Source organism: Boleophthalmus pectinirostris, unplaced genomic scaffold (assembly GCF_026225935.1).
Source record: "Boleophthalmus pectinirostris isolate CB_2022bp ecotype Guang Dong unplaced genomic scaffold, ASM2622593v1 HiC_scaffold_4, whole genome shotgun sequence".
Taxonomy (NCBI): domain Eukaryota; kingdom Metazoa; phylum Chordata; class Actinopteri; order Gobiiformes; family Gobiidae; genus Boleophthalmus; species Boleophthalmus pectinirostris.
This window is the reverse complement of record NW_026571353.1, coordinates 38,269,783-38,282,282: the sequence shown is the minus strand read 5'-3', so window position 1 is coordinate 38,282,282 and position 12,500 is coordinate 38,269,783. Positions and strand designations below refer to the sequence as shown.

At 37.5% G+C, this 12,500-nt stretch overlaps 1 protein-coding gene across 1 annotated transcript in view; it reads right to left on the bottom strand.

The window, feature by feature from the left end:
* LOC110166399 (hippocampus abundant transcript-like protein 1) overlaps positions 1-12,500 on the bottom strand; it is a 23,215-nt gene that overhangs the window by 10,314 nt on the left and 401 nt on the right. Inside the window, exons 2-7 of the mRNA XM_055161382.1 lie at positions 4,785-4,871; positions 3,936-3,998; positions 3,706-3,833; positions 1,074-1,188; positions 210-416; positions 5-118 (exon numbers count right to left, since the gene is read on the bottom strand). Of these exons, the coding sequence (XP_055017357.1) occupies positions 5-118; positions 210-416; positions 1,074-1,188; positions 3,706-3,833; positions 3,936-3,998; positions 4,785-4,871 (714 nt within the window). The remainder of the gene's footprint in view (positions 1-4; positions 119-209; positions 417-1,073; positions 1,189-3,705; positions 3,834-3,935; positions 3,999-4,784; positions 4,872-12,500) is intronic.

Sequence of the window (12,500 nt, the reverse complement as noted above, 5' to 3'; positions counted from 1 at the left end):
TGACCTGTTTGAGGTAGAGGAAGAAGCTGGAGTACTGTCCGGCCTCGGGCAGATATGAGAGGAACACGGTGACACAGATGAGCAGGACTGTGGGGTCTTGTCCCACACGACGCAGAGACTGAGGACGACAGAGACGCATCAGAACTTCAGGACGACGTGTGAATGAAACAAAACAGCTCCAGGTCTGGTTTTGTGCGGCTCAGACTCACGTTAAAGGGGTCGGCCTGTTGCCAGGAGAACTCGGTGGCTCGGATCTTGTCGGGCAGAGACTCCGGCACCAGGAAAAAGACGAAGGCGATGTCGAGCACAGAGATCACCGTGGCGACCAGCACCACCACGCTGTCGTCGAAACGCTGGGACAGGAACGCGCCGATCGCCGGAGACGTGACCAGGGACGCCGCAAAGGTCGCAGACACCTACAGAGAGACCGGGACTGAACCGGGACCGGACTGAACCGGGACTGAACCGGGACTGAACCGGGACTGAACGAGGAGAACTAAACTACCAGAACTAAACCACCAGGACTAAACCAGATCTAAAACAGGACTGAAACAGGATTCAAACCACAAGTGAACCAGGACTAATCCAGGACTAAACCGGGATTAAACCAGGACTAAACCAGGACTGATCCAGGGTTTAAACTAGGACTTAAATCAGGGTCAAACCAGGACTAAACAAGGACTAGGCCAGGTCTAAGTAAGTACTAAACCAGGACTAAAAGCAGGACTACAACCAGGTCCAAATCAAAAGTAAACCAGGACTCAAACCAGCACTCAACTCGGTCTAACACAGGATTGAACCAGGTCCAAACCAGGACTAAAAGCAGGTCTACAACCAGTCTACATCAGGTCTAAACTAGGACCAAACCAGGACTCAAACCAGGACTGAACTAGGTCAAACACAGGACTGAACCAGGTCTAAACCAGAACTAAACCAGGACTACAACCAGGTCCAAATCAAGACTAAACCAGAACTCAAACCAGGACTCGAACCAGCGCTCATACCAGCACTGAACTAGGTCTAACCCAGGACTAAACCAGGTCTACATCAGCTCTAAACCCGGTGGTACTGACCAGTCCGTAGGCCGTGCTCCTCTCGTGTTCCTCGGTGATGTCGGCCACATACGCGAAAATCACTGAGAACGTCACAGAGAAGATCCCAGAGACGGAGATGAGGGCGAAGTACCACCTGAAAACACAAGACAACACATGTAGTCCGGTCATGATACTAAAGAACAGAGACGTGATACTGATTCTGATACCAGGATGATAATAAAAACACTCTTTATTTAGACAATATACTGTGATTTTTCCACATTAAATGGTCGTACTTTATTTTCTTTTCCCATGTGGTTTTATATCTGTGTAATCCCTTGGTCTATTGACACGTTTACATGACAGCTTCAATTCCAAATAAAAAATAATTATGCTTTAGAAAAGACCATATAAACACTTAATTCCTAATGAAAATGATTATTCAGAATTAAGTTTAATCCCGTAGTAAGTGTGTGGTTTATTCCGGTTTCAAAGCCGAATTAATTTATTCCTCCATCATGTAAATGTTTATTCTTCTTAAAAATAATTCCGGTCGTTCAGTTCCTACTCGTTGTGTTGCCCTTTCTCCATCTGCGGCGCAATTATCAAAAAAAAGTTTGGATCATGATTCATGTTTGTGTCTGTGGAGTAACGACAAACCGAGAAAAGCCGGTAGCAGCTGAAGTGTGTGTTTTCTTCCAGTCGACGTAAATAAAGGCGATTTAACATGTTTTCCATGTAAAACTTCAATTTGGAATTATTATTTCCATGTAAACTCGAAGGAGGATATTTTAATTTCGAACTTTTTAATTCAGAACAATTAATTTGGAATTTAAAAAACATCATGTAAACATGGTCTATCTGCTCTTATATTTGTTCCGAATACAGCTCTTTTTTTTTTTTTTTTTTATGGATCCAAGCTAAACCAGACTCTGTACTGTAGTTTTGTCCTTGTGGTGGTGGAGCGTGTGATGAAGCAGATCAGAGGCTGTTGGAGTTTACCTCCTCGAGCTCCAGAGTCACATGAGGCTCACGAGGATCAGACTGAATGTTTCTCAAGACTTTCACACAGAGACAGAGGAGGAAACGGAGGCCAGAGAAGGACGCTATGACTTTTGATTAAATCTCAGTTTAATTAAGTATTTAAGCATCTTTGAATGTCCAAACAAAAAAACACTATATATCTGCTCCATAATTACCATTATTATTAATATTTAAGGTTAATTTTCCTGACAGAGGAGTGACTGTAAATCTCACGACTCAATCTCTCTCTGAATAAAACAGCCTCACTCCACAGCACTGTTGCCTCAGAATAAATAAACAATAATTTTTGTTCTTTTTTGTTCTGGGGGCTGAATTTTCCATTTTCTGTATGAAAGTAGTGTTCCTGCGGTAACACAGAGCAGCCTCCCTCTCACAAACAGAAGCTCCACAGAGCAAAGACGGCTTTGGATATGAACATTTGTCCACAAAATTCTGGACTACCGTTAGGACTATTCATAAGTTAATGTGATGTAATGTAATGTTTGACATGGAAAATTACTCTGGCCAAACCTCTGGACAGGATTTTTGACCTGCAGCAGCTCTTAAAAAGCCAAATTCCACAAGAAAACCACATACCGCCAACACTGTGGAGGATCATGAACCTGGGCTGATTTATATGTCTCATCTTTTAGCTGCGTTAGCTCAGTCAGCTGGTGTTTGTGCTGTTAGTTTTCTTATCATGTTTGTACCAGGGGATGAGCCTCATGAAAGAGAAGGGGTTAAGGATTTTTCTGTCTTAAACGACTTTTAAACATGCAACAAAACTGCACCCCACAGACACGACGAGAAACTGATGAGACTTAAGGCCCCGTCCACACTAGTTTGTATTTCGAAGTTGTTTTCGTTGTGGATGTAGTGTTCGTTCACACTAATCCGATTGAAAATAACTCCAGAGACGGAACAATCTGGTGCCTCCAGCTCCCACGAATTCATCTGAGTACAGATCTGATCCAGCACTGTGTGGACGCCTGAAAACACTGATACTCTGACGTAGGAGCTCGAGTCTCGTCCTTATTGGACCATGTCACTGTGACTTGTGCCTTCCTGATTCTCTGGGTTCTTGACATCGCTCATGTGACGCTATTGTGTAAAACAGTTTAAACAAACCACACACAAATGGGAATCCGCAGCGCTAGAACTACTTGCACAGAACAGACTCACCATCAGCAGAACACCCCTCTGTCACAGAAAGAACACTCATATTCCACTGAGTCGTGTCCTTTAGTCCGACAGAAGCTGAACCGCATCAGCGACACAAGGAGCGAGCTGATATTTTGAGCGCTTAGTTTCTGCAAATGATCCATGTGGTTTTAAGTTTTGTTTCCGTAAAACGTAAACAAATATGCACAAAGCCGTGTGGATACAGAAGGCTTTGATTGCGGACACAGAAATGACGTGTCTGGATGCAAAACATTTCCGATACGGTGATACTGTGATACGATGATTTGTTTCAGTGTAAATGTAACCTCAGAGTGACACACGAGGAGAGCAGCGGCTTCAAAATAACACACAAAGACACAAAGTTGGATCACGCTTCCCTAAACTCACAGAGAAGAAATCGCACCCAAAGTCGGGCAAATCCTCCTGTAGTGTGTAACTTTAGCTGTGTTTAGTGGTTTGTTTTTACCAGGGGTTGATCCTCAAGAAGGGGATGGGGGCACAGGTGAAGAACACAGTCATCAGGAGAAAGGACTTCCTGCCCCAGATGTCGGAGAGAGCGCCGATCAGCGGGGCGGACAGGAACGACAGGAAACCCTGAGGAAACACAAACATCAGGGTTCAGTCTTTCACATGCGTCTGTACGATCAGATCTGACGTCACGTGCTCCGGTCCGGTCAACGTGAATGTGGCTCTGACCTTTACTCCCTGGATCAGTCCGTTCATGAGAAACGTGTGCTGCAGGAACGTCTCATTGAGGACCTGAAAGAGAACAGGTTATTTAATCAATAAAATAAAAATGTTAAAATAAAATAAAAAGTATTAAAATAAAAAAGTATTAAATTAAAATAAAAAGTGTTAAATTAAAATAAAAAAGTTAAATAAAAAGTGTTAAATTTAAATAAAAAAGTTAAAATAAAAAGTGTTAAATTAAAATAAAAAAGTTAAAATAAAAAGTGTTAAATTTAAATAAAAAAGTTAAAATAAACTAAAAAGTGAAATGTTAAAATAAAATAAAAAGACTAAAAATAAAATAAAGTTTTAAAATAAAATAAAAAGTGTTAAAATAAAATAGTGTTAAAATAAAAAGTGTTAAAATTAAATTAAAGTATTAAAATAAAGTGTTAAAATAAAATAAAGAGTTAATAAAATAAAATGTGTTAAAAGAAAAAAGTGTTAGAATAAATAAAAAAATGTAAAAATAAAATTAAAAATAAATAAAATGTGTTAAAATAAAATTAAAAATTTTAAAATAAAATTAAAAATAAATAAAATGTGTTAAAATAAAATAAAAACAAAATAAAATAAACAGAGGCCCACGCAACTCATGCTGTGTTAAAAGCGTCTGTATAATCCTACGGGAAATTCATGTTTTTTTCAAAGAAATCTCCAAACTTCTGTTACATAATTTCTCCTTCTCTTTATTTGTTCGGGATCGGCTACGCAAACTCGTCATATTAATCTTATAGCTTAAAGTCCTTTCATCTAAACGAAATTACGTCTTTGGAGTTGAATAATGTTTCTGAGGCCTTTGTGAAAGTGTCTGACCGTGAGCATGGGCGTGGTCAGGAGGCCCCAGGCGAAGAACTCCAGGAAGATGACGATGACGGCGTGAGTCACTGTGGCCCGACCCCGCTGTAAACACAAACACAAACACAAGCTGTAAACAAATAAACAAAAACAAGTAAATGAAATACAAACATGGGGGTTCTCCATAAAGTGAGCTACAGCCAAACCCGGGCTTATTTGGGCGATCCAGGCTCATCAAATCCTCATTTCCGTTCCAACAAACTGACTGAACCAGAGTTGACGTTGAGTTGCCGTAGTAACAGTTACACGATTGCTTTTGTCCCAGATAAATCCAAGAGTTTCAGTGCGTGCCATACAAACAAGAAGGTGACGAACTCCCAAACAAAAAGTTACGTAATGCACCTTTAAAATGATCTCAGACAGGAGTGTGCAAAAATATCGACATATCAATATATCGTATAGTTTAATGTGATGATACAGTATCGATATTGTGGTATCGGAGTATTTTTTGGTATATTTTACTAAATTGTTTTGTTACAGCTACAGATTTTATGTTTGTTTAGAGGAAGGAAACTCATTTATGCAACATATTTCACATATTCACTGTTTAGATGATTAAAATGTTTGTGTTTAGGGCTGGGTATCGTTAAGAAGTTATTTTGAAACACAGGCCACGATACGACACATATCTTGATACAGTGAGCCTTCGATTTGATATATTTCAAACTGATTCGATACAGTTCAATAAAAACAAAGGTTAAATGATGGCTGTGACACTACAAGTCTTTGTTAAACCACGTCTTGTGCAAAGTTCATATGAAACACAAATATTTTAATCATCAAAACAGTGAAAATGTCAAATGTGTCGCATAAACGAGTTTCCCTCCACGAAACAAGCAACAAAACTGTAACTGTAACAAAATAATTTTGTAAAATATACTAAAAATACAAAAAAATATTCAATATTTTTGCACACCCCTAGTGCACTCCAGGCAGAGCAGTGACATCTCCATAAAAACAAGAAAGTGACGAACCCCCAACCAAAAAGTTACATAGTGCAAAACAACAGAAGCTAACAAATTAACTATGTCCATTTACAGTACGTAAATATTGTATCATTTAATGTGATGATACAATATCGATATCATGGACTGCTGTATCGATATATCTCCAAGAGTATTATTTGGTTTGGCTCTGAGCCCCGATGAAGACCTTTTGGGTCGAAACATGTTGGCTTTGGCCATCTAAATAAATGCTTTTTAACTATATTTTTTCTTGTGCAATTTTTATTTCTTTGGAGTGCCTGGAGTTCACTGTGTTTAAAGTTTTGACCCTTTTTCCATGAGCATCCTCTACCTGTTCCCACTACTTGGAACACCTGCAGCATACAGCCACATTTTGGATTTTTCACTATTTTTTGGTATATTTTACTAAATTATTTTGTTACAGCTACAGTTTTGTTGCTTGTTTAGTGGAAGGAAACTCATTTATGTGACACATTTGACATATTCACTGTTCTGATGATTAAAACGTTTGTGTTTCTTATGAACTTTGCAAGACTGTTAGTATCACAGACAAGATTTAGCCATTATTTTTTTATTCAACCACATGGAATCGATTTGAAATATATCGTATCGAAATGAAAGCTCACTGTATCGAGATTTGTATTGTATCGGCAACTTCTTAATGATACCAGCAATAATCTCAGACATACACGTTTCAATCAAACATACAGACACATCGTTCAAATAAAACAACAACAGCTAGAATCAGGTTAACTACGTCCATTTCCGGTCTACGAATTGGACTCTGAGGAGGAGCTGGTTTTCACTCTTTCATCACGTCCGTCTTCCTCTCCGTCAGTCTCAAATCGCACACACGTACGGACTGATCTGATTGGCTGATTCTCTTTACATGCGGCGAGTTCCTTTACAGCTTCACTTTTACTCTCAGCGCTGCAGGACACACAGTTAAATCACTGAAGACAAATTATTTCCGCTTCATTCTGCCTCCATTACAGACTTATGCACATTGTGATGATTCTAAAGGCTCTGTTAGTCTCAGTTCTCTAGGCCTTAGTGCGACTTTTGCAAAAGATCAAAACACACAGACATCACAAACACGGGAAATACGAGACCTGCGATCAGAGGAAACACTGCACTTCCTGTTATAGTGACTTCACTTCCTCTTCATCAAAGCACAAAGTCATACCTGCTTCGTGTTCACTGTTCTGTCTCGTTCTCTGGAATTTTCATCGGAAATCTCCAATCAAATCTACAACACCATCAGCGACCAGCTCAATTCTCCTGCTGCATTTATCCAGCCACAACAAAAATAAAATAAAAAGTGTTAAAATAAAATAAAAGTATTAAAATAAAATAAGTGTTAAAATAAAATAAAAAGTGTTAAAATAAAAAGTGTTAAAATAAAAAACTTAAAATAAAAGTAAAATAAAATAAAAAGTGATAAAATAAAATAAAGTGATAAAATAAAATGTGTTAAAATAAAATAAAATGTGTTGAAAAATAAAAACTTAAAATAAAAGTAAAATAAAATAAACAATTTTAAAATAAAATAAAAAGTGCCAAAATAAAGTAAAAAGTGTTAAAATTTATTAAAAAGTGTTAAAATATGATTCGTGTCTGGCAGACGGAGCAGAGCTGCTGTTCTGTCTCGTGCTCTGGAATTTTCCTCGGAAATCTCCAATCAAATCTACAAATGTTTTTTCCCCTGAGCATTTCTATCAGTGACAAACTTCATTCTCCTGCTGCATTTATCCAACCACAACATCCGGGAGGGCATCTGACACACCACAACATCTGCAGATTAACTCAGTCTGACACTACAGGGACACAGGAGGACGGGAGGGCATCTGACACGGGGATATTAGGTGGTGTTAATGTGGAGTCGTGAGTTTATCGACAAACAGACAAAATAAACAAAGTTAAAAGTTCCCCCGAGTCACAGACAACAGCAACAGCAACAGCGAGAAGTGGTGACAGAACTCTGGTCCAGTCCTGGTTCAGTCCTGGTTCAGTCCTGGTTCAGTCCTGGTTCAGTCCTGGTTCAGTCTGGACTATACAAAACTACAACAAAAACACTGCCACTATTAAATCAAAATGTCAAAAGAGAATAAACTATCAATAACACACTTCAGCCTTCAGTTACATTACTGTGGTTAGAAAAGTCTGTTTGTTAAAGTAAATCTAGGTATTTGACTTTATTTTACGTGTTATAACATTGTTCTGTCATCAAAAACACGCCTGAAGAGGTTTTAGATTTCATCCATGTATATTTCAATCATTTAGCGATCTCTAATGGAAGATCATTTGTTTCATCAGATTTTTTATTTTAAACACCGCTGACTTTGAAACAAGATTTTTGAATTATTTTTATTCTTAATTTTAGATGCTGAAATTTTAAGTGTACTTTATCAATATATTTCACATTCAAAATGGCATCTTGGAATTTTTTTTTTTACACTTTGAATTTTGACTGTTGAATTTGAGGCTTGAAAATATTTGTGATGAATATTTTTATTTGTGATGAATGTTTTTTATTTTTTATTTTAAAAATTCTAAATTGAATCTTAAACAGCAACTAAAATTCAGAAAAAAAATGTGTTTTCAGAGTTTAAAAATTCAAAGTGAGAAATTCAGCAGTATTTAAAATAAAAAATCAAAAGGAACAAATTATCTTCCATAATCTCTCTCTGGCTCTATATACAAGTAAGACTCAATGATACAAAACTGTGTACGACAACTTCACAAACCTGACGCGATGTGCAGTAGTTTCATTAGTGGGATGCACGCTGATTGTGTTGTGACAGATTAGTGTGACCAGACGTCCCTATTTCCCTGGGACAGTCCCAGTTTTGAGCCTGTGTCCCCTGCTACAGCAGATTTATACAAAACCAGTGATTTGTTTTATACAACAAACGTCCCTGGTGTCCCTATTTCGAAACAGTTTGATCCCTGCCAACAGTAAATAGGCATAAGTTGTCATTTGTTTAGATAAAATACAGAAAAGCTGCTTAAAAACGACCAAAACACAAAGAAAACGTGACTGCGCCGATTCACATTAGTGCCGAGTTCAGAACAATTCTCCTTAATTACGCACGTGTTTCACAATTTTTTACCAAACAACCCAAACCAGGGACGTCTCAGTTTTTTATTTTGAAAATCTGGTCACCCTATAATAGAGCTCTGAAGGGGGCATGACTTAGCGCAGAGAGAAAAGGGAGTGGAGATTGAAGAGCATCGAAAACGAAAGTGAATCTCAAAAAAAAAAAAAAAAATAGAAGGTGACATGGTGACCTAAATATGTTAAGTGTGTTACAGTTAATTTGATCCTTGCAGACGTTTGTTGCAGATTGGGAACACGGTGGACTTTTTAAACTGTAAAACTTTCCCATAATCCTTCACGAGTGAATGTCCCAGCATTAAAACACGTTTAATCTGAGGTCAATGTGATTAGAGCGTGAAACACCCGCGCAGCCTACTTCACTCTACGACTCTCAAGAAATGACAACCACTTTACCCCATTGTGGATAAATATTTACACACTTTTAAATCACTTTTACACGCACAATTTTAAGGACTGCTCAAAAATAATAAAAGTTTTCTTGTTTGTTAGGTTTTTTTTTTCGTTTTTTTTGTGAGAGCAGTTTGGAGTTTTATTTTGGTAGCTTTAATTTCCGGAAGGTTTCTCGTGTGGTCTAGACAATGTAATGTACAGTACTATAAACAATAACACTGCTAGAGGCTTAAGAATTTATATTCACAGGGCTCAGCGTGCGTAATGTCTGCGTAAGGAATTATACAAATGTAGAAAAATAATAAATACATTCACATTTTATATTTCAGATTCCATATAATGTGCTGTTGTTTTCACGGCTATGGGATTTGTGCAGTAATTTAGAGAATTTATATAAGACGACAAGAGGGACTGAAATACAAATTTGGGTTTCTGACTAGAAAATTGACAGCATTTAACAGATATATATATTTTTTGCAAGAATATCTATCTCAAAGACACCAAAAAGTACATGCTTTATATTCAATTTTCTTTTTTTTGAGCAAGGTACATTACAAAACATTAGGATGTGTATATGTACATGTTTGGGGCCATTTCCGACGCTCAAAAGGAGTAAGTTGTTGAGTAGTTTGGATTAAAAAACATATCGTGTGTAACCCTAACCCAAATTTTTCCAGTTATTTATTGAAATTCAAGTCGTGCAAGTCCAATGAAGCGCTTGAAATGACACAAAGGTACGAACTGAACAGCCAGAGGTTAAAAAACAGATTATGACTCAAACCATAAGTCCAAGCTCTGCCAAAACTACCTCAGGACAAAAGAACAAGATGTTAAAACTTGAAAATATGAAGTGTCCAGCAGCACAGTGTCCAGACTTAAACTCCATCGAGCTGGTTTGGGATGAACTGGACAGAAGAGTGAAGCGACCTACAAGTGCCACACATTTATGGGAACTTCTGCAAGAGACTTGGGAAGAACTTTCTGAACAATATTTGATTTCTATTGTAGGAAGAATGAGTCATGAGGGTGTTCAGCTGTTATATCTGCCAAAAGTGGCTACTTTGAGGAGTCAAAAGTTTAGTATACACTTTGGTCTATAAACTGATTCCATGGTTTCTTTTTCAACTCAAAGTGCCTCCACTCAATTTCATTTCTCTCCAGCGACTAGGTCAGGAATCAGAATACACTAGACGGTTTGCAAGAACTCTGGAAGTGCGAGTTCGGACACCAGTCAATCAGCGAAGAGACAAACATTTTGTGTTGTCAACAATTCCCGAGATCGAGGATTTAGAGCCAGAACAAAGAGAATGTTCGGTGAATTTTATCAAGAGGAAAGACGTTATTGCCCTTCTTCCTACGAGATTTGGGAAAAGCTTAATATATTAGTTACTCCCGTTAGCAGCAAATTACATACATCATGACCAAACAGCAGTAATTAAATTAAAAAAAAGTTAAATAAAAAAAGTACCCCCGTACTCTCGAATGAATTAATCCTAATGCTGCGAGGTTAGACAGTTTCTACGCAGTGAAACCGGCTGATGAAACAGTCTAACTTCAGAAAAATTATGAATAATTTTCTGTAAAAAAGTGGAAAAACTGTCGGGTTCTAAACCTTTTCACTGGTAGTGTACGTACATATATATTATAAACATATATACTAGGGTTGTGCAAAAATATCAAAATATCGATATATCGTATCGTTTAAAGTGATGATACAGTGTCAATATCGTGGGCTGCTGTATCGATACATCACCAAGAGTATTTTTTGGTATATTTTACTAAATTATTTTGTTACAGCTACAGTTTTGTGGTTGTTTAGAGGAAGAAAACTCATTTACGCGACACATTTGACATTTTCACTGTTTTGATGATTAAAATGTTTGTGTTTCATGAACTTTGCACAAGAAGTGGTTTAACAAAGAATTTTAGTATCACAGTCAAGAGCCTTTAGCCTTTATTTTTTATTGAACTGTATGGAATCAATTTGAAATATATCGTATCGAATCAAAAGTGCACTGTATCGGGATATGTATCATATTGTGGCCTATGTATCGAGGTATGTATTGTATCGGTAACTACTTAATGATACCCAGCCCTAATATATACGTGCATGCACAAATATATTTTAGTTTGTGGTCGTACAAACTAATAATAATGATGAAGAAGACACAAAATTTACCGTTTATGATCGTATTAAAATAAAAGATAATGAAAGAAACGCACGTGTTTAGTTAATAGTCGCGGCTAAAGGCTAATAGTGATTGTTTATTTACTAGCTAGGCTAGTAGTGATGGGTCGGTCGCGAACGAAGCGGCTTTTAGAGCCGGCTCTTTGAAGCGAACGACGGGAGCCTGCTCCTTATTGGGATTGGGAGTCGTGTTTTCTCTTTCTCTCACTTTTTTTCTCTTCACGCTGCGTGCAAACTCGTGGTAGTTTGACAGCGGCAGTGGCTAAAAACTAAACTTTCAGAAATATGCATGTGCATAGGATAAAAAAAACGTGCATAAATATATTCAGCATAAAATAAATAAACCAGGACTAATCTTGGGGTCGAGAGAGATAGAGACCGAGTCCCGACACTCAGTCCTGGTTCAGTTCTGCTTTAGACCTGCTTTAGACCTGCCTTAGTCCTGCTTTAGTCCTATGACATATCATGTAAAGAGGCAGAATAACAATAAATGTTGCCTAAATAAACCCAGTTTAAAATCCACAAGGGCCAAACCTAAGTTTTTTTTTATAAATAATTCAAGATTTAAAGTGAATTTTTACATCACTAAATATATCGGCGATTATATCGGCAGCTCCAACTCCCATTATATCGGTATCATATCGGCAACAACAAAATCCATATCGGTCGGGCTCTAGTATCAAGCTTTCTATTCACACACAAAAGATTTGAGATTCGTTTTTGTGTCAAACTTTTGGAAAATGTCGCATCAAATTACGGGCTAACGCAGATGTATTCATAAACAAAACAAGATTAACCGGTTTAAAATTATATCATTAAGTGTTTAGACGGTATTTAACGTGTCTATATTGTTGGATATTAATTTGACACAAGAGTAGATGAATAATTAATGATTGTAAAACGCATGTGGACGATGGTAATGCTGTTTTTACGCGTTAGAAAAACTTCCGAAGTGTTTATGTAAAGTGTTAGCTCACTGCGGCTAACCCGTCTTTAGCCGCTAATGTTTG